The 27,756-nt window shown below is 39.6% G+C and overlaps 1 protein-coding gene across 1 annotated transcript; it reads left to right on the forward strand.

Moving 5' to 3' along the window:
* The first annotated feature begins 301 nt into the window (after positions 1 to 301).
* Positions 302 to 26,670, forward strand: PPP1R3A (protein phosphatase 1 regulatory subunit 3A). The gene is made up of 4 exons (XM_049814220.1): positions 302 to 1,095; positions 21,360 to 21,418; positions 21,529 to 21,665; positions 23,909 to 26,670. Exons 1-4 carry the CDS (start codon positions 302 to 304, stop codon positions 26,444 to 26,446), a joined length of 3,528 nt encoding a protein of 1,175 aa, XP_049670177.1. The 3' UTR covers positions 26,447 to 26,670.
* Positions 26,671 to 27,756: the final 1,086 nt, after the last annotated feature.

The following is a 27,756-nucleotide window of genomic DNA, read 5'->3' on the forward strand; positions in this document are numbered from 1 at the left end:
CATTTGTGCAGTTTAACGATGCAAAGACATTAGTTTTTAAATACTATTTTTCTTCTTAGCACGTAGAGCCACATAAAAATAGGGAATGCAATATTTGAAATGTATCGTTGAAATTATAACACCTAATACTCTCAGATGGAGAACAGGCCAACATAGTTCACACACCATAGCATCTATTAATAGGCCTGACTCCCTTTTGCAATGTCAACTGTAACATTAATCCTTGTTTTAAATCACAGTGTCTCAAATATCAGCTGCTACTAGTTGTACAGTTCTCTTTCAGTTTATATCAGAGAGCCCAATGGAGTCTTTTGAAGGACCTAGTCGGGTTAGCAGGGCTAACTTATTAGAAGTCCCCACTATAAATGATTTCTCTTCAGAGGACGAAGATGTTAAACCTGACATTAAACATCGTTTCTCTCCACTTCCCCGAAGGCGGAATTCTGTTTCTTCAGAGGAAGAGGAGGCAGATACCCCCACCACCATCTCAAGAAAAGTTTCATTTGCTGATGCATTTGGATTTGATCTCGTGTCTGTTAAAGAGTTCGATACCTGGGAAGTTCCAAATACAGGACAAAACAATGACATAGAAGATGAAGTTTTCCCTCAGGAGGAATATTTTTTCTCTCAACTGTTTACGTTACCTGCTTCACAAGAAGAACTTTTGCAAAAAGTGCGAGAGCAGAAAGTACAGTTGGAGTCAGTTGTGTTCCTGCCTGGGATTACCTGTATGAACGGCATTATACGAGTCCTCAATGTATCCTTTGAAAAAATGGTCTATGTTCGAATGACACTGAATAACTGGCTCAGTTATTACGATATCCTTGCAGAGTTCATGCCTAATTCTTGTGGTAGTGAAACCGATCAGTTCTGCTTTAAGATTTCTTTGGTGCCTCCTTACCAGAAAGATGGAGCTAAGGTGGAGTTCTGTATACGCTACGAGACGTCGGTTGGTACCTTCTGGGCAAACAACGATGACAAAAATTACACACTGATTTGTCACAAGAAAGAAACTGCGCCCAAGGTGGATAATAAACCACACAAAGAGGTTACTGACAGACATCTTAAAGGCTGCTTAAAGACAACACAAAGCAGGTGAGGTTATACTTTAACTTTTGGTAATTTACAGTATAGGTGGCTAATTCTAACTTTCTGAGTGTACCTGCTGGAGCTATGACTGCCCATGCTGTTTTCTTCTATTTTGGTTTTTTTTAATGGTAAGTTAGACCAAGACTTGTTTTCAGTAAAGCTCTTGTATATATCAGCTAGTAGTTTTCTGCAGGCAGATTGGTTGGGATCATAGTTTTAATATATGACATACGTGGCACTCATTTGAAAAGTAGTGTGAGGGTCTATAAGTTATGGGCTGTGTACCGATTTTGATCTCTGTAGGATATAAATCGAGCTGATATCAGTGAGAGCTTTGCTCCAGACTGAGGTAGTGTACAGATAAAATACTTTACATCCACTTCCTTGGTAAGTCAACAAAAATTTAAAAGCAAAACAAATCCTGCATTTTCACATGATTTATTTCATGGTTCATTCTCTACATGCAATTATTAAAACAGAAATGGTACTGGTGGTTCAGGAAGCTGATAATTTGGGGAAGGATCCTATTGCAATGAGAATAGCTGGTACAAACGTTTCCGCAAGTGGTTGGGCTATTCTGCAAGTTGTATGTTAGGATAATAAGTTCTTTTTCCTGCCACTGGTTGATGTTTCTGTTTCACAAATGGTGAAATGAATAATGATTTATAAGGCAGAATTAGTAATATATTAAAGAAAAAACATATATAGAATTTATCTCATATATATTATTCTAATTAAATGTAGGCAAGTAGTGTGTTAATTATAGAGTAGGGTGGCAGTGGTTAACTTATAACTTAACCCCACATAAAGATAAACACTCAGGAATAGTAATTTTTGGCTTCCTACTCTGTTTTTAACTCCTTTCTGTAAGCAAAACAATGTTGCCTGTGAAAATCTAATTCTCAATTTTTTGCTCACCAAATCTGCTATAACTCAGTTGGACTTCTGCAGAACTGAACCCATATTTTACCTGCAGCATCCTTTGCAATACTTAGATCCCAGAATTGAATTCATGTTGAGTTTTTAGTTCCTATACTCTTTCCAAGTAAGGCAGTGCTGTTTGATTTCCCTGGGGCTCTTCCACTGGGCTGAACTGGTGGGCAAGGGGGAACATAACTGCAGCAGTGGTGGGAGCTTAAGGAGAACGGAGGCAGCCAGGGCTTCTCCTGTGCAGAACCTCCCTTCCCAAAACCCAGACTCGCTGCGCTGAGAGCCTCTGCCAGCCCCAGCTGCACGTCAGCCCTGTGAGGAGAGATGCGTAATACAGCTTAGTGCCTGCATCAACGCCGTGGTGTAAGAGCAGCCCCGGGGCTAACCCAAGGCCCGAGTCATAGCCAGTCCACAACAGTCCACTGATCAGTGCCCCTTGGGCCAGCTCTGGGGCCACCACGATGATGCTTCCATGGAGGAACATCCCAGTACATCACAGCAGAGGGAACGATGATTTTACCTGCCGTGTGCTCAGATCCTGACATTTGTGTCTGGTTCTGTACGTTGTTTCTGTCCTTCAAGAAGTGCCAGATGACCCATTCTGGGTGAATAAGATAGCCTGAGAGAAGGGCCGTGATATCAAATACCACAGGCATATGCAGGCAGTGTGACTTCAGCTTGAGTTCAGGTAGCCCACATGGAGCAGATGATGGACACGGAGAGCTGAGTCTTAATTTAGTGAGCCCTGGGCTTCCAGATGCTTTCAGGACTGACCTGCAAATTTAGACACGATTGGGCAGCTGAGGTTGAATGGCTCCTAAGAGTTTAATTCTCTGGGGTGTCCTGTGACATGCCTAGTGCTAGCATAAGTTGTAGAAGCATTTCTTCTGGGGGATCCTCTTTTATACGTATACGTTAAATGTATTATGTGTAAGTCAGACAGAGAGGTATTTTAGAAAATAGGAAAGGAGATAACATGTCTACTCCTTAACATAAAATTATCTTGTCTCTAATTAGAGTGTAAACCTGTCGCCCTCCATATCAGGCTGCAGAAGAATGTATATATGTGTGTGTTTGTGTGTAAACATATATATACACACACACGTGTGCATATTTGTTCATATATACACATGTATATTTGTGATATTAAAACCAAAGTGGTCAGATTCTTGTTTACATTAAGATCTGTTACACATTTTTGGCAAATAGTTAACTAACATGCACTTTCAAGACCCTCTTTAGTGGCAGAAGGATGTAAAGAGACCTTACAGTAAATGCAAAAATGAGCTGAAAGTATTTTTGGAATACAGTTTCAGTGGTCACCAAGGCTTCTGAAAGGCAGTTCTGGCAGATTGTAATCCAGGACCAATTTTATGCTACAGGGACTTCATTGACTTCACAGGAGTTACAGCTTTCACCAGTGTAAATGAGGTCAGCATCAGGGCCTTTTGTTTCAAAAGAACTAAGATGCCAACCTCCATTGCTCACTTGTTTTTCAAAGTGTCTTTGTACATGTTGCCCCTTTGAGTGAGGAGGAACACCCTGCAGACATCTGCAAAAGTACCTCATTATTCTCCTTCAGACCCTCATTAAAACTCCTTTGCTTTGATGTCTAGAAAAAAGCTCAAGAAAAACAAACCCCCCAAAATTGGCAAAGTGAGGCTGCTGATGTGCTATGACTACTTCATATCATGTTGAACAGTGCTGCCTGTTTCCCAGCTCTCCTCCACCAGCCCGTCTCTCTCACCTCTTGTTTTATTTTCAGATGATAAACTTTGCAGCATTTATATATGCTGTGCTGGATGTTTATAAACCATTTAGTGAAGTGGGGGTCCTGTACCATAACTAGCTTGTCTTAGGAGCTGCAGCAATGCAAACAGATATACACAGAAGTAATAACAATTTTACCAATGGTTCACACAATAAATACGCAGGTAAGGAATATTGCTATCTATGCCCACAAGCTGGATATCTTAAAGAATTCTTTATAGCAATCTGAATAGAAGGATATTTTAACAGGACACTTATTTAGGCCCTAATTTCAAATTTAGAAACCTGTTATAACTTTTTTTAAAAAAAATCTTGGCTTGGAGATATTTATACTTTCTCCTAAAATGTGCAATTTACCTCTTCAGTTAAAAAACAGGACTGTTAAAGAATTATGTTTTTTAAGCAGAGAGTCTGATCCACTCTAGGGCATACTTGTGTGGCTCATTAAATGTCATTAGTGAGGATTAGTTGCGTTAGTTAAGTGAAAGGAATAATATGCACTTTCAGAGGAAGTTACTGAGGAAACACAATATGACTGTATTATGTTACCCTTAAGAATATGAGCCAAGACAAAGTTGTGTGAATGAGGGCAATGGGGTAGCTTCTGACACCATTATTAAGAAATAAAATAAAAATGGACTTAACAGTCAAAAGTTGCACCTGAAAAAAATGATGGTGAAAAGCAAAACTGCACGGAATCATTGATGCTGAAAAGTGTCTAGATTTGAATATTCAGAACCATATTGACTTAAAATCCTGCCTGTTCATTCCATGTTTCATTTGCTTCTGCTTCTATGTCTAGGCATGCACAAATAGTCTTCTCTTAAAGTTTCATAACGTACTTGCTTCTAACTATATTTTTCCAAGCTAAAATTCTTTCCAACCTAAATTTTGACTATTTTTGTGTTTTTTAAAAATCTCAGAAGGATTCATAAGCACAAAATATAGTTTGATAAAATAATATTTGAATTAATTTATGTTTTAGTCTATCTGAAAGTGTGCGTTTAACTTGTACACACTCATGAGTATACTTAGGGGGAAAAAAATTACTCCTAAAATTTTAAGACTGTCACTAGAAAAAAGAGAGCTTCTGTGAGTAAACAGCCCTGATTTCTATCTCATATATACATATATCTAAACATTCAGAAAAATGTAAATTAATTGTATCAGTTCCACTCTTTTTTTGTTTGACTCTCGTGCTTTTGGGACATGGATAATGATTCTGAACACAAATTTCTCCTGGTCCCCAGGTTTGGACCACATTATTTTGTTGGGACCCCAGGCTCCTGCACTGGTTTGATCAGACAGGGACTGGTTGTGTGTGTTGCATGAGGCAAACTCCTGTAGATCATGTTGCGCAGTGCAGTGATAACAACCTGCAAACCATTTCGCCTGTCACTGGTGAGGCTGCACCCCATTTCTGTGCTTGGTCCTGGTTTGCCATCTGTCAAGAGGGCAGCAGGAGCAAGAGCACAAGGAAAATGGCCAATAAGCATAAGAATTGTTTTACAAAAGGGTAAAACGTGGTTTTGGACTCCTGTCTTCTGATAAGAAAGGGGAAGGCTAGTATTTTTATGATAACTTAGAGTTATCCCCCTCTTAGCTCTCTGAGCCCACAAGTGTATTACTGAACTGATGTTGGTCCTGTGCTTTTTTTGTAATTGCCAGACTCTACCTTCCTTTCAATGGTAGTGCATCGATTCACTTCTCTCTGTGATGCCACTTTAAAAAAACCACAAACCAGGGTGATGCCTCGTACAATAGCTGATCTAGGTACAGTGTGCGATGAGAACGAAGAGATTAAAACCCCCAGGTCTGTGGTACAGCAATGCCAACTTCAGCAGCGTAAATACTGAATGGTCTTAAAGCAATTGCTAGTGAGAACATTCCTTCTGTGCGTAAGTAATCTCCTGTCTTCAGCGGCTGTCTCATCCCCTTTCTGATGGAAGGCAAAGGAAGTAAATTGATGAAGATCCAGCCTGGCAGGACTGCAGTGTGCTCACTCCATCCTCCCCAGGCAAACGGCAGCCCAGTGCCCAGATTGCCCCAAGAAATGCAGCTCTGCATCAGCTCCTCTCGGCCTTTCCCACAAACCCATGATGTGATTAAAAAATTCAAAGGCTTTTGCGGAAGGCGTTTGGAAATAGCTTCGCATGTACTTTGCTGTGAGGAACAACTGTATTATTCCCAGCTGGTCCATTTAAAATATGGCATTTAAATTACGTTCCCTTTTAATCCTTGTTCTTTTGATTATTGTACATCATCATTGGAAAGGGAAAAGGAGAGCAGAAAAGGTGTGAAAACGCACGTCTTCTTTGTGTACTGCTATTTAATCTCAAGGTTGTTTCTGGCATCTCAAGTCACAAGTTACACCTTGATCAGCATACAGATATGGGATTTGACTAAAGTTTATTACTATTATTAGGAAGTGACTGCAGTCACTGTTTTTACCAGGAGAGCAGCTGTTAGAGAAGCTATCCATTCACAGGGAGCCAGCTAAAAGCAGCACTCCTCTGCTGTTCAATCTGACCTAGTATTCCCAGCCCTTCTCTTGCCTCCTGGTCATTGCCAAGTCTTTGCCAGTTGTAGAAGTAGGTAGCACTGGCACCAAAATAAGACTTCTCCAGGTACTTGAAGACCGTGATTATCGGGGACACAGGATAATTATTTAAGGTGATCTAAAATATATTATTCAGACAAGTGGGGTAAAAGCAAGCTGTGGAACTGAGGCTGAGTATTAGGAATGCTTCTTAATTGTGACTCTAGAGTTCTCTTTTAAGGAAATTGCTGCAGCCTTACTCTCCAAAGTCATTTAAAATAAGCTAAGATAAACCACTTGAAAAATATTCTACAGGGAACAATCCTACTTGGCCAGGAACTATGCTCAATGGTCTTTTTTCTTTCTGTCTAATCATAATATTTCAAAATCCGGGCATACTTACTATATGAACTATGAAATATATTAAAGACCCTAAAGATAGATATCTAAGTTAATGGCATAAGGCTTTGAATGCTATCACAGAAATGCTGAAGAAACAGGTGGAAGTTATGGATGAGAATGGCATGCACAGAGCAAATAGACACCTGCTAACCATACTTGTGGTCTCCTAATCGGAGAGTACCTGAAGACTGAAAAACTGTCTCATTTTTGCTTTTGGTGATTGTGAACGGTGCTGCTCATGTGCCATCCATTTATTGCACTGGAAATATTAAAAGAAGCTTCTAAACTTTTAAGTGACAACTTATGAAAATAGCGCATTGCTTTACTGGAAATCTTAGCATAGTATTTACTCTGGATCTTACTAGTATGAGTGGTTTCTTGTTCACTTCCATGATCTACCTTAGAAACTGCTCTCACCAATGTTACAGAACAGAAATTTGTGCTCTAATGTAGGGGAAATACTGGTTGCTATAAAGCTTTTTCACTTGTTTGCAAAAAACTATATCAAACTGATGCTCTGTAATCTGAGTATCATTTCTCAACCATATGATAAGTAAGTACAGGTAATTATACATGCATTGCTTGGCTTTACAGTTGTAAGATTTTTCTGCAGTTGCTACAATTTCATCAGCTTATTTAAATATGCCAGTGCTGTAACACTATTACAACTGACTCTTAGAGCTCTTTAATGCAGCAACTGGCTTGATCCTGCAATAGGCACAATAAATAATTTAATGAACATCAGGAGTCTCACTGAACTTTGTAGAACTCTGCATGTGTAAAACTATCCTTGAATGTTAATATTTACAGGACCAGAGCTTATTTCTATGCTTTTTCAGATCACTGATTAAGGAACTTTGGACAAATAGAAATATGTTGCTAAATGAACTCCTGTATTCCATTGTTCAATGACTCTTTTGTTTATGGACATATCTGTTTTGCAAATTGAACCAGGCTAGAAACGACCATTTCAATACTCTGTCTCCTGTCCACTGTTCAGGTATTGCAGTTCATAAATGTTCAGTTGGAAAAAAATTTTTCCGTTACATTCACCTTGACTTGGCTAAATGTTATTCTTGAAAAGATGTTTAAAGTCAGTGAAACATTAACTGAGAGCACTGGAGTCATTTTTAATCAATGCATTCACTACCAGTGTCATTTGAGCTGTTTATTCTGATTATGAACTTTAAGCCATGATCCAGCCACAGCACTGCAGCTCTGAACTTGAAGCAATTGGTTTAGCTACAGTGGAAGTCCAGAGGACCAATCACCCATCATATTTTTAAGATAAAATGTGGATTCTCTTCTCAGTTATGAAACATAGGAAAGATGGTCTGAATAAATACTTTGCGAGTTAAATGCAGTCCCTGCCTTAGGGCAAAGGAAGAGATAAGACCTTTTAAGCACCATGGGAGCATTTTAGAAGTGGCTATTTGATCCCTAGGCCTTCAGTGACACACAAGAAAATATTGGTTCATATGCCAAAGCATAATGGGGGGCTTGGTTTTCTGACTGTCTCTCTGCTCTCCTCCTGATCTGTGGAACCAGCTGATACTCTGACACTAAACCCAAAGATTTATTACTGCTGGTTACTAATAGCAGTCCTAAAGAGCACTGAAGAGCACTGAGCTACACAATTGAATGTGAACTAGGTAAAGCTGGCAGATTCTTCTTACCTTGCACTTAAGTGCACCAAGTAGACTTGCATTTACATTTTGCTTTGATGCATAATTATTGTCCCTGCAATAATGTTTATGGCTGCTGGATGATAAGCATAAGATGTTCAAGCCTGGATCACTTCATGTTATGGCAGGAGGTTGGGGAGTTTGTCAGTCTTTCTCTTTCCCCAGCTACCCTACTAAATCTGCACCAGTGTCTCCTAGGTTATATTCCAGGTCTTCTTTATAGAAATATTGATACCTACCACACAGCTGCCTTGTTGCTGTGTGGTAGTAAGACAGCATGTGAAAAAAAAAAAAAAGTCTCTTATAAAAGTCTCTTCTTGTCATGATAATACCTGGGAATTTTATCCTCTTGAGATACCTATTGAATTTACAATTGCTTTCCAAGGTTTAGATCATAGTTGTCCTCTCTCAAGAACGACTGGCTAAGGCTTTTTGTGGTCACCCATTCTGTTCTCCTCCCCAGGGGTGGTATCTGTGTCTTAGTCTCACCTGACTGCCATCTATCTATCTACAGTCTCTCTAAGGCATCTGTCACCTTCTTGCATACGTGCCTCAGCATACTGCAGTCAGCATCTAGGAAATGACTCTCCTCTGACATGCCAGTAGGGGACTGCTCCTTCTCTATTTTTTTGATGTGAGATCCAGGGAAAGACCAGATGCCACATAGGCTAAGGTTTTTTCCTCTCAGATGTATCCAAAATGGACACAACTTGAGAAAAGTGCAAGACCTGTTGATGGTACTTGCTTTTCTTTCCTTCCATCTTTTAAAACAGTGAGAGAAAGAAGCAAGAGAACTGCGGGGCTCTACCCCCAACTCCTTTCTACAACACCATTTTGGTATTTGATCATGCCCCTTCCAGACCAAACAGCAACCTAAGAAGCATATCCTCTGACCTTAGGCCAAGCCTAGCCCTCAGGAAACTTGACTCCTGACTCACCTTTTCTTCTTTTCCAACGGCTTTGCCCTGGAGATAGGCACCCCAGTAGTAAGGTCCTGCGTTACTAATTCACAATGGAGCTGTCAATAGAACTTCTAACCCTGTTCAAGGGAATTGTTCCTAAGAAATTCTCTGTTTCTGAAGTAGTTAGCCCATTCTGTTGAAGGACTTACGCAATTTTCTGACCAATATGCACATAAACCAGCTGTGTAACAAGAGTTCTGAACCGGTTTCTCTTCAACATTGTTAGGTAGATATCATAATAAGGTACAACAATCATGACAGAGCTATAAAAGGATCTGAAAAAAGTTGCAATCTTCCTGTTCATAGTTGCTGTAGCTTAATTTGAGGTCTAGCTGACTTATTATGCATGGGGTTTTCTGCAGTCTTCATAACTATAGTCATGAGATTTGGGGATAGGTAGGGCAATATTAAAGGTTTGAGCCTGGCAGCAAATTGATGTTGGGCTCCTGGTTTACACTGTGTGGCACTAAGATCTTCCGATGGACAGATATACATCTATATTTAAAAAAAAAAATGTACGAATGCTTTGCCATTAAAACTCAAGGTCTTTTTTAATGAGCTAGAAAATAAAGACTAATTTCTTGGGACTCTGTTTGCTTTGAGGCTATGATTATTCTCATCCCAAACCAGGCCAATGCATTTTGTTCTGTGCCACCTATGTCCCTGCTTCAATCATAAACTAAGACTGAAAAATGAAAATATTAGTAATTGGAAAATATAATCCCCTGGATAGCACCAATCCAATAATCTTAATAAAAATAGGTTTATTACAAACATTGCCTGAACCCTACTGGGAATTATCTTTTCAGAAAAAACACTCAAATTCCCTTACAGCTGCTCTCTTGATCAATTGTCCCCCTCGATACTATTAATCATCATACTATATGCTGCTTATTCTGAGCATCTTTTTCCACTTTGCTTTCCAAACTTCCATTTCAATTTCTCCTTGTTTAGAAGCTACTGACAGTCCTTTATTCTCCTTTTGCAGGCCTACCTATTCTCCTCTTCTGGTGTCAGCCCCTTTTCTTAGATGAGATGACCAAAACTAAGGGATATTTCCTCAAGGTGGGGAAATACCACAGATTAATATTCTCTTCCTCAGATTTCAAACATTTAAGCAGAGGTTCATTTTGGCTCTATTTTTATGCAGAATGCTTATGAAGTTTGCTAGATTGACTCTCCTGATAATGCAGCCTTCTATTCACAGCGCAGTTGCAAAATGGTAGCTGCAGTCTAAGCCTCCATTGCCATGCCAGTTTGCAAATATCCTCACCTACCACTCTAATGATGAGCGGGTCACTCCATCTCCCTGCCTCTGTCCTCTGTGTCCTGACTATCAACAAGGGAGCTAATTAGTGTCAGTCCTGTTTGTTTGGTGACACCTATTTAGTAAGAACTAGATTGAGCCTTCTCTAACACCACTGGTAGCTGAAGGTCACATAAGAAAATCAATCTTGCCTAGATTTGTAAAAAGAACTCTGATTTTACGTACAGCTTCGTTCTAATAGGATCACTTGTAATGGCATAATATTTTAAAATTTTATTCAGTAATTTCCACTTAATGTTCACAGAGCTATTAATTTATGGCTGTTGATTTTCTTTGCAGTTTTTGCTTTAATTTCTGAATCTTTTCCTGTGTGGTCTCAATCAGTTTGGAATCTAGCAACGCAATTTAAATTATTGTTTTCTGCATTGTTTAAATTAAATTATTTTTCTGTTGTGCTTCTATTTTTTAAATACCTCCTAAAAAAATTAAACATATAAACCAAAGGCAATGATACTGACACACACGACATGTAACAGCAACATCATGGTTCAGGCACACAGAACACGACTTCTCCACAAGGAGGGATCATTTGAAGCCAAAATGCTCTTAGGTAGAAATTGGCCATATTTTCAGGCAAAGCCATCTGGCAAGTAGAGATTCAGGTGTGTGCGTCAGGAGCCCAGAACTGAGGAGCGGTGCTTGCTGAGCTTCAGTCCCCTCCGCTTTGTTGTCCGTACCGACAGCAGTGCTCCACGCCGCGCTCTGGTTTCTGCTGTACCTAAGGTTCAGTTCCCAGGGCTCTACCTGGAGTTTTGGTAGGAGGCAGTTATTTCAGCCTGAGGACACAGCCGGCTGCCCAGGCCCACAGTCCAGCCACCTCCCATGCTCTGCTCCCCAACACCTCCCCGAACTTCAGCCCGGCGCCACCAGTTTCCGACACAGCTGTGATGCCCCTACCTAGCACTGAGATCAGCTTCTCTTAACAGTATGTAAAAGCCTGAAAACTACTTAGAGCATTTCCCTGAAAGGTGGTACAGCTGAGTACTTAGTTTCTTTGCAACTTTCTTTCAGAGCCACTTTACTGCTTCCCCCCGCCGCCCACTAATGGATTTGGTACTTCAGAGCTCACACATGCTGCAGTGTTGACACCAGCTGCCTTTGGTGGTTGCCGTCTTTGATCTGCTGCTCACTTTGTCCTCTCCTCCAAATCCTGGGCAGACTCTCCCCAGTTCTGATTTTACATGCCTGGCACCTCTGCCTTCTTGGCCAGTCATAATTTTGTGCCCAGTTGTTTAGTGCTCTCCCTAGGGTCTAATATTTGACTTTTATTTCATTGGGTTTTATCCCTATGTCCTATCTTAAAAGACCAGAGGACCGTTTAATTTTCTCATGCAGTAATGTCACTTTTCTTGTATTTTCTTCATATCTACCATAGTCTATCGTGACATGTCTTCTTGTAGGGTGCACGTCTTTTTTTATGCACCCTAATCTTCATATGCTGCAAATCTTGTTTGAATGATTGAAATCTTTAGCAATCATAAAAAAACCTTATTCTGTATTTAGATGATTCCTAAGAAAAAAATGTATTCCTTTAATTTCTAGCAAATTCTTATCAATACCTTTATATACAAATTGTTATAAAGATAAGCTATTCTTATCTAATGGTTTCTAGGAGTTTAAGACTGTCTCAGCAGGAGTTGCTGAGGGATGAAACTTCTAATGATGATTTAAAGCAGTGAAGTGTGTAGGCTGAAACTGAAATAATTATTGCTGTAACCCTCTAAGCACTCTAAGTTCCTCAAGAGAAAATACTTTGTTCAGAACAGACCCTGAACAACAAAATGCTAAAAAAGTAAAATAATAAAAAAACCCACCCCTTGGAGCAGGATGATAATTTAGAACTAGAATCAGTATAATGTGAGGATGTTCTCAACAACTGCTCACAAATGCATCAGACATCGCAATTAAAAAGGAATAATAATTATGGCCCCATTCTAAAGTATGTAATATTCTATTCCATTCAATAAGCCATGAACACTTTAAAACCATCAGTGTAATCCACAAACCTATATTTACAACATTAAACTGGATGTTCTGCCTTTTCAATAACTGTCATCTCATCTCTATTATTTTCACCTCAGACTCTAATTGTTTCTTTTATAGGAGCTAACCTACCAGTGTCCTTGGCAGTACAGTTTATGGCTCATGCATTTACAGTAATTGTTTGGGCAATTTGCCACACGGTATAACAATCTTCACATCACAATCAGTTTTTATAATAAACAGCATTAGTTGTGAAAAATACAAGTGATGCATGATTCTTATGGTAGATAAAGGGCACTGAAGATGCCCTTTAGAAAAAGAAAGGAAAACGCTCAAGCCTTGAACTGCTTGAGAAAAATACTGATGTCACAATAGAGCTAATTAATTTGATGGTACAAACAAGAGGGGGAAAGGGCCTTGCATTCATTAGTGTCAATTCCAAATGAGAGCATACCGTTCATAAAAATAATATTCCGCCTTCGTTTAGACAAAATGTGCAGGTAAACAAATCAGAAATAAGCACCAATTCCTGCAACGATGACGACTTCACTCCTTTCACTTTATCAAGGCTCTTGCTCTTCTCTAGCTGCAGGGAGCTCAAAGCCTGGGTAGGTACAACTTGCCCGTAGACCTCTGGACGAGGCCAGATCCTGCTGCCCACCAGCAGGATTTGGCCCTGGAGCCTCTGTGCGGGGTACCCATCTGCTCCTGGGAAGCTGAGCACGCACTTAACGGCTTCTCTCCACAGCACGCAGGTGGTTGCACATAAAGATGTTCCACCGCATGCGGCTCTGCTGCAGACATTTTGTAGCCTCTCCAAGTGCCCAGAAATAAGAGGTCAAGTGGTGCTTGAGGAGGCTGGTTGACACACCTCCAGCAGGCCCAGTCTCCCACCTTAGAAGTTCTCCAGAGGAGAAATAAGGTATATGGCCTCTTATGCTGGTGCACAGGCAGGTGATCCTCAACCGCCTTGTCATCTCCATGGCACCCTACAGACCCTGGCCTGTGCTGGCGCACAGTCAGGAGAGGCCCCAGGAACCAAAGAGGTGGCTTCAAGGCAAGGTTGTACCTCCCCTTCTTGAGCTGGCCTGTGAACTCTCTGGCAGCGCCAGGGCTTGAGACTAATATTTGTAGGGTGCTGGAACCACATGTGATAAGAAATCGTGGAGTGGTTGTAGTATAGGACTATAACTTCAACAGCTGATAACACGGGCATCAGTCTAAATCAGTAGGACACTTGTCGCTATAATGAATTTTGGACTGAGCCTTATAGAGGCAAGGAAGGAGTTTATCTTTACTCATTAAATATTTAGTTCATATATTCAGTGAGGGAGATAGAACGGAATGAACTATGGAGACCCCACTGCAAGAGAAGTCAAAGTCTGCACTTTGGAGATCCGCACACTGGGATCCTTGGCAGCTTCCGAACCCCTTCTGTGAGTTGTCATACAAAGACAGAGGGGCCAGGATGTGATTTGGATCTAGATCCCGGAGGGTGGGTGGGATGTATCTTCAGTAGTAGTCTCACCATAATGAGACCAGAATCAAGCTTATATTTTAAACGTTTTTTTATAGTACCAGCTTTTTTTCCCTTCTTATATTTTCTTCTCTCCATTAATTAGTTTTGCTAATATTTTCTCCCTGTCCCACTGGTATTTTAACACCAGTATAAATAGAGCAATATTTTAAATGTCATTTTCCAGTAAGCCAACTGTTCGGGGAGGGTTATGTTAGTAAAAAAAGTGTTGAATTCTTACTCTACTGTGTCTTACAAACAATTCAATAGAACTTTAAAGCTCTGTTTAGAACTTTATACATATACAGTCTTTCCTACAGCTTTCCAAAATTCCTTCTTCCTTAGAAATTGATTTTAGTTGTATGTTTGTGGGTTTTGAATGACATTGCATATGATACTACTGAAGTTCAGAATTACATGTGGAAAATCCTATATTTAGTTTCTCATCAGTGTTCTTTTAACACAACTCCTGCAAACATTTTACAGGATTTCTGCTTCCAGTGTGCATGCAAAATTTTTAAAATAATTTTTGTAATTGCTTGGGTTTTCTTAAATAAACTTAGCTATTTCCTTCTCTACTTCCTTTTGACATGACATCTTCTGCTAATGATACAAAAATAACCAAACTAAACTGCCAGCCCTTCTCTCCCTAAGTGCCCCTCCTCTCTGCAGCTCCATGGGGTTACAGTTCTCTGCAGGATTCCTGTTTGGCTCCAGTGACATCTCAAACCTGAGCACTTACCTGCACTAATTTACTTTTTGCTCTTCTGCTTCTCAGTAAAACATTGTTGAAACATTTAACTACTCCTTTTCAAGGATCTCGTGTGTTGTTTGCATCCAAGGGGTATCATTCTCCATCATGGCTGGCTATTTTCAGCGCTGGATCCAAAAGCAGTAGTCGTATTGAAGGTTGCTGCTGTATTAGGCTCCTCTTAGGTGTAAAAATCTGACCTGAAATTAAAATAAGAGCTACTGTTTGGTTAGCAACTTCAATCTTGCCAGCTCCTTTCATGAAAGCATTTTAGCTTCACTTCAACTTCAGGGTAAAAGAGGTTCGTTTTGATTTTGAATCCACCTTGAAGTTAAAATCAGAAGCATGAAAGATTCTGTGAGACCCTAAGTCTACCTGGATTTTTAAATAAAATTGTATTGAAAACTTTTTTCCCTCTTACATGTTTTTACTAAATATTTGAGAAATATGTTCTTTAAATACTTTAATGTTCCCATACCTATTTCAATTTCAGACTAAATAACATATTCCCACAGTTTCTTTTAAATATGAGATAGTATAAAATTGTTCAGGGTGCATTAATTTCAAGAGTTTTACAGGTACATTTTCATCTTTCCATACTCTGTACTCCAACAATTTTAGCCTTTTCCTGCATTCTGTAAAATAAATATCTTGTGATTTAGGTATTAAGATCTAGCATAACTGGATATAACACAGAACAAAGTGAACAGTGCTGCGGGTTATACAAACATACAGACACAACTTCTGCCAAATATTGGTGTGTGAATTAAACCACGACAAGCTATAATAACCTCACCCATTATGAAGAGATTAGTAGCTCCTGGCTATAGTCCCAAACCTATTTCAGGCCAGACCAGAGCACCTGCTGTTCCACAGTGAAATGTGTGCTCCTGAAGGCATAACTCTCAGGGCATATAGCTGCACAGGAGCATTTGAAATAGGGCTGGACCGGGACTATGGGACCACGAGGTCTTATCCCTAGGGAAATGTGTTGCGAAATACTCTTCAGAAAAATATATCCGTGTTTCCAAACTGAGACCTTCTCTGTTTCTTCTATGCTTATAGAACTTCGTTTAAGTTTCCACAACAAATGTTTTTGTGAACTCTTTCTATTAATACATTAACAGAGTCTTGCTGATTAATATCTTTTCTGTCTTCTCAGTATTTACCCCTTTGCTATGTTAATAGAGTGCATTTCTCCTCTCAGACTTTATTTTGCTATGCTGGAAATAGAAGTACTCATTTTGTCTCCTTGGTTAATATAGATTTTTCATTCTGCCAGTCTTCTTGTAGTCCTTTTCTGCACCTGTTTCAGTTTGAATTATTCTTTCTTGAACATCGTATACAAATGTTCCAGAGGAATTCTTAGTAGTGCCCGGTTCCGCAACATGAATATTTCTTGGAAATCTTTCATTACTGGGACTACCTTCCCCGACACATTACTGCAGAACTCTGCCTTGTTGCCACAGTCATCTCACACTGGTGGCTTGGAAATGTTTTCTGCCAAAAACAAACTCAGATTTTTCTTGTTTGCCTCTTTCTTCCAATTTCTGAGACCTCATTTTGTGGCAGAAACTCTTTCTAGTCCCTAAATGTATAACTTGGTACTTCATAATTTTGAATTTCATCCCTTAACTATTATTCTGATCCTCCAGGCCACCCATTTCTTTCAATCCTCCTCTGTGTTGGTGATGACTCCCAACTTCCTATCTGCCACAGATTTAATTTAACTTTGACTTTTTGTGCTTTGGTCTGTAATAACATGACTGAGTAAGTCTGATTACACGACCGGTCCTCTTCAATTCCCCGGCGACATCTGCGAGCTCCGCGCAGCCCAGCTTGCGGGGCTCTGCTTGGCACCAAGCCCCTCTCCCACCGCCCAGCTCTTGTACTTATCTCCCTCTTCTCCAGTTTAATTAATAAATTTCCCATGTGGTTGCACAACAAATGCTTTAATGAAGTCCAGATAGATTAGATAACTGATTTTTAGACAAGGGAAATATAGTAATCTTATCAAAGACAGATATTATCAGGTGAGTCTGGCATTTTTATGCCGTTTCCCATTTATCAGTATTTATTCTCTCATTTAAGTTTTGTTCTAAATCTATTGTGAAAACTTTTTGAAGACATCTGGGCCTGTAGTTGCCCTGACATTACTCCTCTTCTTTTTCCTAAATATAGCTAATACTTTTCCTACTCTTCTGATACTGTTACAGTAGTATCAGGACCAATTTGATAGATGTGAGTAGCAAAGATTTTAAACCAATGTGTAATTTCCTCTGTTGGGTCTCTCAGTATTTTGGGTTGGAAATTATCTGCTCCTCTTAACTGGAGCATATTTAAACACCTACTTCTGCTCCCAGACTGGATGAAATAATATCATTTTCTAAATCTCTGTTCCTATCAGTTATACCCTGTAAGATGTCTGTTCCTATAAGATTCTGCCCCACTGCTAGCACTGTGGTAAAAAAGTTTAGAGGTCTTTTGATTGTGGGGTTATACATAGATTATCTGAAATCTTGATCAACCCTCACTTCTAAAAAACCTTCCTGTTTAACTTAAAAAGACTAATTCCAAAGCGTTGACATGTCTTGCTTTATCCCAACCCTTTCTGAAGTCAAAGAAATATTGTTCTTTGGCTAATTAATTTTTTTTTTTTTTTCTCATCACATATACATTGTCTATCTACTCCTCACATCTTTAGGGTTCAAGTTTAATTATTTTTCTCTGCTTGGGATGCCAGTTCCAAGTAACTTTGGGACTTCTGAACTCCTTCGCATAATGTCCATCAAATTTTCAGTCCTCTCAGTCCTACTAACTAGTCCCTGAACTTCCTGTTTGTTCTTTCTAAAAGCGAAATTATAGTGATAACCTGCTTTCATTCTTGCTTTCTTTTTATCACTCAGTCCAAGTGAATGGTAATTCCATCAAGAATGAATCATGTCAGCATAAGTATTTTTTTTTAAGCTGGTAGAAATTCTTAAGTTTCTGATGTACTTTACGAAGGTGTGCCCCATTCAGCTGAAGGAGAAAAAGCAACTGAGCTTCTGCAGGTATACAGGTACTTATGCTGGAGGGGAACTGTATCAGCTGATACCATGGATTTTTCTAGCTTGCATTGTTGTCAGAATGCCTGGATCACTTCAAAATAAAAGTAAACGTTTTTAAACAGAACACGAACTTTGTGTCTCTCACTACACAATACAGGCACATTTAGACCACCCTCCACAACACAGTGAGATAATTAATTTATTAAAAAAAAATTCTTAATTAATATTATAATTAACAAATCTACTCATGAAATTCTGATAGTGAGCTAGGAACTTTTCAGAGAAATATGGAGAAAGAACAGTCAGTCAAAAAAACTTACTAAATAGACAGACACCTTCTAATTGCCACTGTTTGATGAAACAGCTAATTTTTATTGGCTTTTGGGAACCATTTCAGTCTTTAGGGTGTAAGTACATGTTTGAGATATTGTTCTGTATTTGTATGCACCCATAGTCTCAGCATCTTCCTATAATTTCTTAGGTTGAAGTAGTGCTGTTAAATGACTATTGTTTTATGCTCCCTGTGATCCTCAAAGACTGCAGTATCAATATCCTCAATTTAGGTTAATTTAAGATTTCCCACTAGAATAATTATACAAGGACAGATATTTCTGATGTAGAAGTAAAATAAGGAAAAGCTGTTACACTGACTTTCCTTGTACTTAGGTATTTGCAGGACAGGTGTACACAAATAATGGGCTATAAACCAGCAATCTTTATAAAATTCAGTGCAACATGCAAGAAGTTATGTTGCAAGCCCTGCAGTGTGGATCCAGGCTGTGAGGCTCTATTGTCATTGCTATTTATTACCAATGTTGCAGTTGTGAAAAGAAACTTGCGGACCAGGGCTCCAGATGCTACTAGAACAAGAGTTAAGGACAAATTCAACTCTAATCACAACAAAAGTAAAACTGAGGGGCTCAGGTAGCACTGAGGTAACCTCTAGCTTGAAGCAGCTTTATACTTGTTCATTTAAAGGTTCAGAAAATAGATACTACTCCTTAGCATCCTTATTCAAAGACTGTGTCTATATTTTACGCTGAAAAGTTGGTAATGAAACCTCAAAATAATCACCGGATAAGGAACACAGGGAACAGTGGAAAGAATCCCGTTTCTGGTTTTCTCGAAGGAATGAAGAGTAAGCTAAAAAGTAAAGGTCCTGTCTGTACATACAGCTTCAAGAGCAGTATGTAAACCTGCCCTCCACTTTCTTCTAAAACAGTCTTCCTCCTGGTAATTTGGGTACTTTTCGGATGTGTGTGCAGTGTGGTTTTAAATCTCATCAGGATGTGATAGAAGCTGAAAGTGCCACTGCATCTTGGATGTGAGCTCTGGCTGCCAACGGACTATTTAGATATGGGCATCGACATCTCCCCTTCTTCTGGGAATGCTTCTTGACAGAAAAAGATGTGTCAAACTCCATTCCTTTAAGAAGTAGATGAGAGCCCCTTCTAGCAGCAAAGGATGCTCTCCCTGCTTCCCGAGAGTTGCATCCACATGGCTGAACGCTGCAGGTAGCCGGCTACGTTCAAAGAAAAGCTTTGAGACACATTTTTCCCCCCCCCACTGGATAGCAGTAGAAGGTTCCCTGCTGTGCCCATGTGGTTTTGGGATCATTATTTTGGGGTGACTGACTCAGCTCATGTGTTATACATGTCTTGGCTTCTAATTCGGGGCTTTTGCAGACACCCTATTAACACCTAAATGCTTTAATGCATCTGTCTCGTGGTTAAGCCCCAACCTACACAGTGCCTAGGCTTATGGAAGCAGGTGGGTGAAAAAGATGCAAAAGGGCAGAAGAAAACTGGGAACAAGATGTAGCCCTAGGAAGCATTTGAACAGTTAAAAAAAAAAAAAGTATAAATAATAAGCACTAATGTTTTACCTTAAAACCCCCACAGATCAACTGGAAATAAGGGTCTGGCTCTGCCAGCCTTTTCAGGTTGAAATGCAGAATATAGCAACTGCTGGCAGGGGAAAGCACAACTCGGTGTGAGTGGGAGAGTGAGAAACATGTGGAGGCTATGCATGTACCAGAATTCAAGAGTGACATGGCCTTCATATGGATAGCAAGAATATTCAGCATTATTGCAATTAATGGTGAAAAAGAACTGCTGAGAGAGCGTTAAATCTTGTGCTTCAAGGGCAGCTTCTAACAACAAAATGCCAAGAGGACATTCAATATAGTTGTGCAAATTACTCCAAGTATTCTCCTACAAGGACTTTACATCTTCCCTTGAAGTATCTGATGGTGGCCAGTGTCAGAGATCAGATGCTAGACTGGCAAGATCTTGTGTCTGCTTCAGCCTGGCAATCCCTATAAAGGCTGGATTTTCAAAAGTTGGTGATAGTCAATGTCTAGGTTCTTTTAATAGAGTATAAATTTAGCATCCTCCTTCTGAATTAAGCATTTAGGTGGCAGAGTTAATGTTATATCAATTCAAATGAAAGGCACTGGGAGAAAATAGAAGGGGAAAAGATTAATATTTGAAAATTAGAAAGTAATTTTCAGAAACAGAGGTGGACGGCTGGTTGAAAAACGCATAAATTAAGACCTACAGAAAAAATTGCTCCTCATAGAAAAGTCATTAGGAGTGATATAATAATTTACATTTTACATAAGTGACATTCTTTTTAATTTTTTTTCCCCCTTTTCCACTAAAGGTTACATCCCTATAAGCATGTGGTTCAAACTGCTATCACTTTGCATTGATATTGATGAGGACTACAGGCGCTTAGCATCTCTCCGTAGATGTTTGTTGTGTTGGACCTGGCCTTTGTTTCCACAGCCAGGAAAGCAACAGCAAAAATTGTGCTGGTGGCAGGGAAGCAGAATCCGTTCCTGCCGGCCAGGCATAGCTTAGCAACAGGATTTATACTGTATACACACAGGGAGAATCTTTTGATTTATTTCAGGTAACAGAGATGCCTTTTTCCAGCGATCTCTGTATACATACCAATATTTGAAAAATATAAGCAAGAGAGAGGCCCAGTCTCCTGAACACATATATCCTTCCAGACCCTTGCCTGACCCCAAAGTTACGCTCTCCTGTCACTGACCCATCTAATCACCTTTGTGCTGCTTTCTCAGAAAAGGCCTGGGAAAACCCATCAGCTTTGCAATGTAATCTGAAGGTCAACACATTTTCATTTTCTTGGCCAATTCTTTCTTTGACCAAAACTTAATATCAGGTCACTCAAAAAGCGCTACATTTTATAAAGCTGTTATTTTCAGAATTTCAAAGAACATTCAAAATTTTGTGTAGTTAACTAGCGGTCTTTATATCTGAGTCTAAGAGGAATTAGAACAATAATTTTTGCAGAATAACACAGGAAGTTTCTTTTTGTTTAACAGCAAAGAGGAAATATTGGCAACGTCTGACGATGACACATGGAATAATTCAAGGACTTCAGGTACAACACCCGGTTTAATTAGTTCTTCCTTACTGCACATGTTAATTAAAAAATAGTGTAACAAACAACCTTACGGAAATTATTCAAGTATGTTTTTGTTAATTCTTCAGACACAATCATCCCAGAGATTGTTTATTCACAAGCAGAAGACAAAGACACCAAACCAGCTAATGAAAATATAAAAGATAAAAATGCAGAATACAACCAGGGTGATCACGAAGATGATGAAAAAGAATTAGAGTTGCTGGTAAGTGTTATACAATTATATCTACAGTATTAAATGATTTGAATCCATTTACGCTTCAAAGCTGGTGAAATGCCCCCTTTTAACAGAGCTGACTGATGTACTAATTTACAAATGTAAAGCCTTGGTCTGTACTTTCATTGAATCTCTAACTGATTCAACAATAGAAGGTGCTTTGATTTCAGTATAGTGCATCAACTTTTTCTGGTCTTAAATTAATGACTTCTCCCTTTTACTTCTTTACCAGAGGCTCTAAATGACAGTTTGAAGGAATTAGAAGAGTAGCATTTCAAAAATCTCTCCTCCTAGTCTCTAGGATGGCAATATTCTTAAATAAATTCTTTATATTTGGTAAAAATCTTATATTTATGGTACTGTTTGCTTTTGGAGTTTTTCAAAGGATAACTACGTAACATGCTGTATGAGCAAAATAAATATATATATATTTATATTAGCAGATTTTTCTATATCAGTATTTGACATTAAATTTGTTATAATAAATTTCACACTCTGTGAACATTCAATCTATTTGGATTTGTGTGTGTGCATGTGTGTGTGTGTGGTTTGGCTTGCATTTTTCAGTATGAAAGAAAAAATGGCAATAAATGAGACACGTACAGCAATCTATTATTCTCAGTGTCTGTTCTCAGCTCATATCATTTGGGTGCATAGATTCATAATCATAGATTATAATAGCTATCACCTGTGAAAATGTGAATGCTGAATCAGACAGGAGAGGAAGATTAGAACCATTCTTTTTTTTTTTCTTATTGAGAGAGAGAGAATAAATTACTCTTATTTGAATATAAATTTTTCTTGTCTTTTACTTTAAAAAAGTTGAAAATTGTTGCCTATTGTGGGACCTTTCACTGCCTGAAAGTCAGTCTCCTTTTTTTTTTTTTTTTTTTTTTTTATGGTGAAACATAAAAAGGAGGACCTCTAAAATCCCTTGTTGTTCTCAGTCCACCCTGTTACAAAAAGCAGGATCAAATATAACCGTTTGTTTATCAATTGCCAGGATTGTCCATACAATAAATGAAGGGGGAGCTATAATTTAGATGTTAATTTACACCATGCGCTCTTTAATGAATTAAACAATGAAGGCTTTTAATAGATGGAAATACAACCAAATCTTTGAAACACACAGGCATTGGCTCATAAGACAGCTGTGCAGTTGACAAGTAACATGAGCCTTATGTGAGAAGAAGGGGAAATCGTAAGATTTGCATATAATTATTGAGATCATGCAAATGTCAGTTATGAGGAGGGGAAAAAAACACAGGCATCTCACTGTTAAATCCTGACAGTTGGCATCACCGAAGAACTCAAATACACTTGAGCACTGGTTGGCAGAGGGTCATTAAAACAGAATTTGCAGAGACATTAGCTCCCTCACTTTTCTTTGAGTGACGTTTTACTATTAATAGTTTGCAGAGGCTTTGCAGAAAACATATTAATAAGAGAAACTGTAATGGGGATATCTACAGCAAGTGCAAATGCATAAAGGGGTGCCCAAGAAGCTAGCCTCTAATTGATCAGCTAGCGCTATCAGTGTGACTATGCTAAAGTGAGAAGAGAGTGCAGTGACAAGCAGGCATAGCTGAATAATACAATATGATATTTGGGAGCTAGGAGGGAGAGTGATTAGTTTCTGGCCTTTTACTTCACTAATCTCATTTCCAACTCATGTCTTACCAGATTGTCTAAAACCAGTCTGGTTTGAAGCCTGTAAAATGGTCCCTGAGAGAAACGAAGCACAGATAATCCTTACAGTATTTGTCAGTGTGAAATGTGTCTTTGTTTTACTGGACAATACTGTACATTACCAGGCTTTGATGTACTGTATCAATGCCCTCATTTAAGCACCAATCCTCCCCCCTCGCCCCACGCCTCCCTCTCTCCAAACCTAGAACCGAATGTATAGAGAAAGAATTAGCCTCCCTTTAAGGGAATATTCTCTTCAGATTTAATTTGTATAAAATGCACTAGCAGCTTACTGAACTCATGAATAAAGAGAGGGGGTTCTGAATGCTATTTTATTTCCCGCTCCTTTCAGCACCACCATAAAGCTCATTACCTATGTTAAAAAATACATATAATGCAAATTTTGCAAATGGTTTGGAACACGTTTTCCTAAAAGCTTTGTTACTGAAAACAAAACTTTCCATAACGAAATCCTGCCTCCTTCATTTGGCACATTTTTGCAAAGCGCTTTTTGATCATTCTTTTCTATTCTATTGTTTCAGCTAAATCAGCACTTCACAGGAGCTAGAGGTACCTCTTCCAGAGATGAAAGGAATTTGTACACAACAGAACCAGTTAATTTTCCAAGTGAAACTGAAAGCTTGGAGAAAAAGCTAACCTCTATAGAAAGAAGCAGTGACTTGTACCCTGTGCCTATCAGTTCCTCACCTGAAAACACTTCACAAGAGATAGGAGGAGAATTAAAAGATAAAGTTAAGTATTCCCTAAGAGATTATAATAGTCAGCCATCAGGGAAGGAAGTTGCTGCTGGCACGGGAAACAGCGGTGAGCAGTCTTTGGAATGTACTGGTACCAGTGAAAGCCTTTTATCGGCAAAATATTTTCCTGGGACAAAGCAGAATCAGGCTATCGATATTACGGCTACTGTCCCAAGCCGTCAAGGAGAGAGCCACACAGATATTTCAAAAGTCGAAACAGATAGTGCCTCGGGAAGTAAGATGATGGAGAGGTTATTCATCAGTGAGGATGATGCCGATACCTCGAAAGGGGCCTGTGAAACGAGACCAGAAACCATTTCTGCAGAGCATGATGAATCCATGCAATTAAATGCATGCATAGCAGGGACGCTGGATGGCAATGCTAATCCAGCTCCGGAGCACCAGGCGCTGCAAATGTCTCACCAAACTCCGGATTCATTGTTGTCAGACGCTGACAAAAATGAAGGAAAAATCAAGGTGATTGAAAGCAAAGTTCGGGTACATTTAAGAGGAGATTTATATGCCGACACTTTCGCACGTGCTGATGTCTCAATAGATTCCACAAAAAGCCAATATATGCAAAAAAAGGGGGTTGGCGAAATGTCAGGAAAGAACTATAACACTGATGCAGGGAAGGAGAAGAAAGTCATCGAAGTAGCAGACTTAGCACTAATCGGCGAGGAGGAAGCACCCAAGCCTTTCAAGTCACACAGAAAACATGCCGCCAAAGCGTCAAAGGCAACGCCTCCGTCCGCCGAAGACAACAATTGGGAGCCCAGGCCTGCACAGGCAGATCCCCCGGCATCCTCTCCGGGGGATGAAAGGAGAGCGGAAGATGCTCGGGAACACAGGGGATTCAAGAGGTTAAAAGACAGAGGAAAGTCAGACAACACGAACAAAGGAAGGCTGATGGGAAAGGAAAGCGAAGCAAAGCCCGCGGAGCAGAGGTGGCTAGAAACGGATAGCGAGGTTCGGTGGGCACCGCGGGGGAGCGCGGGGCCTCGGAGTACAGCTTCCACAAAGGAGCTGTTTACCTGCCAGGAGGCAGAGAGTTGTGAAAAGTCTTCTGTCTCCGAGCAGGGTATTACAGAGGAAGCAGAGGCAGGTACAGCTTATATAATTAAAACAACATCAGAAAGTGCTCCAGAAAAAATGTCTGCCAGTGAAAAAGCAGTAATTGCTAAGCTACCTCAAGAGACTGCGCTAAGTGACAGGCCCACAGAGGAAAAGGAAACAGCGTTTGATACACATGAAGGGAGAAATGATGGTTCACATTATGCTCTTTGTCAACTCAACACAGTGGGTGTATTATATGACACTGAATTTGAAAAGGAATCAGTTTTAGATATTTATAATGCACGTGTACATGAAACACTGCAAGGAGAAACGATGTCTATATGCAATAGCAGGGAAAAACGTGCCAAAGCACAACCAGACATCGGCAATATTTTACCTGTAGAAGAAGCAGTAAAGGCTTCTGCTGCAGGAAAGAAAGAAGGTTTGGGGCAGGGTTTGTGTTCAGAAGTATCTAAATGTCCCCCGAGCACCCAGAAGCATCCATACAGTGAGGAGGCAGAAGAGCTCTGTAGGGAGGAAAGCCGTGTTGGTACGCTTTCCTATTTACATGCTAAAGCTGAAACAAAAATGCCACCTTCTGGTACAAATGCTGTGCCCGGTTATCAAAGCTCTTCGGTGGCATCTTCTGAAGGGTCCACTGTGGCAGGAGATACGGAGCATCTGTATAGACACTTTGAATTCAAAGTCATTGACAAGGTTGCTGCTGAGTCAGGATACGATTTAAGTCTACCGAATGAAATGACATGTATTAATAAAAACCTCTCTCCTGAAGCTGAAAAAAAAGAAGTACCTTCCACTTCAGACATAGCAACTTCTAGAGAAGGAAGAGGAAGGAATATAGGTCAATGTTTCCGTCAAACAGAGTTTAAACAAGAGAAGTCACCAAGGCCAGAGGTTTTAATTAGTAAGCCTACCAAAGAAGTTGGAGGGACAGGCTTTCAATCTGACCATTTAATAACTAAGGGGAAAACGCTAAACTCGCTTGATGACTCACAGAAGGAAAGCCAGCACATTTCTGATTCTGCAGATATTTCTCACCAGAAGAGTGAAGCACTTAAGTTACCTAGCGAGTCTCCAGGATTAAAACATATTGCTTGCAAAATCTTTTATTTCTTCTTCTTTCTTCTCTTTGCTGCAACACTCTACCACTATGATTTGATGGTTTGTCTGGCACTCTACCTGTTCTCCCTGTCTTGGCTATACTGCGAAGGAGGAAGAAACAAGGAGTCTGTCAAGAAGGAATAACGTTGTCTGATTGTCAACTGTGCTCAAGATCCATGGTCAATAGTCTCCAACCCCTCCAAAGCATTTTCACTGTTAAAGAGCTTATTCATTGTTAGAACCAAAGCAAGTTTTCCACTGAAGCATCTTTTTTAAAAGATTACATATGAAGTTGAGCCTTCATATAAGTAATTATTCTATATAGGACCATTATGTTTGGATCATTAAATACCTATATGAATATGAGTTCTGAAGCACATCAAGTTAAAATGAAGTACAGCTGTTGCTCCTTAGCAGGTTATGAAGAAGCAATGCTTCATATCTCTTTAGTACTTAAAACCACCATTTTCTTGCATTAATTTCTTTTGCAGTAAAGCTTCATATTTTTCTGGGAGTTTTTTTCTAAGATTTTGTGTAGTGCATAACAACACAAGGAACGATATAAAAACTAACTCAGTATTTTGGTACTGTCATCGCAGCTGATAATCTGCTAGTGTAATTAGACAATACTCTAAGAAGTATGACATCCATTGATACTTTAATATTTTTTTTCCAAATTTTTATTTCGTTGTTTTGACTTACAGCTCCAGTGGTACCCCTGTTTGAAAAATGTAAGGCTTTGACTTCAGTAACATCACGTAACTTTCGGGATGTAACTGCATAGCGGAATAGATGTGCTGTTTCCACCCTGAAGAGATTGAAAGCCACCGCCCACAGGCCTCTTTACCATTCACTCACGTGTACAAATGTTTTGGGGGTTTGTAAATGAGGACTGTGTAACATGACTGAGAATTTCAGTGAACTAAGTGTTATTCCAGACAAAGCCTTTGAATGACTTTTTTTCATCAGTGTTGCTTGAGCATATCTACAAAGCATTAAATAAATTTTACAAAGGAGTGCTATGACTGTGTTGAGCATGTCTGAATTAGGCTTACTGCTTTTTTCTATGGCTTGTTACCTATAGATAATCAAACACCAAGAGAAAACACAGGGCATAGCCCTGGCATTCAGTGAGGTTGCTTTCCATGGTTTGGGTGAGGCAGAAAACCTGGTAGCTGCCCTAAGGAGAGCCCAGATTGATCCTGCACAGCAGGAGTCCAACAGGGCAGGCACGCTGGTGGCTCCACTGCTCCAACATCGTGGGTCTCCCACGTAGGGTCATGCCCAAAGTTTGTCCAGGAAGAAAAGGATGGACAGATTATGTTGCGCTTTAGCGATTTTCCGTGGTCACAAATGCCACCGTAGGTAGTATGTTAAAAGAAGCACCAGGGCTATATAATGTTACTGGACTCCTAGAATTTAAGAAGGGAGAAGAGTTGTTTTCAGCTGTGTTT

Source organism: Accipiter gentilis, chromosome 11, assembly GCF_929443795.1.
Source record: "Accipiter gentilis chromosome 11, bAccGen1.1, whole genome shotgun sequence".
Taxonomy (NCBI): Eukaryota; Metazoa; Chordata; class Aves; order Accipitriformes; family Accipitridae; genus Astur; species Astur gentilis.

Bases quoted from the DNA above. Each gene is read 5' to 3' on its own strand.
- PPP1R3A (XM_049814220.1), top strand. From the start codon at position 302: ATGGAGTCTTTTGAAGGACCTAGTCGGGTTAGCAGGGCTAACTTATTA. The intron at 21,419-21,528 runs GTACAACACCCG...TTAATTCTTCAG, and splicing joins GAATAATTCAAGGACTTCAG to ACACAATCATCCCAGAGATT. The intron at 21,666-23,908 runs GTAAGTGTTATA...CTATTGTTTCAG, and splicing joins AAAAAGAATTAGAGTTGCTG to CTAAATCAGCACTTCACAGG.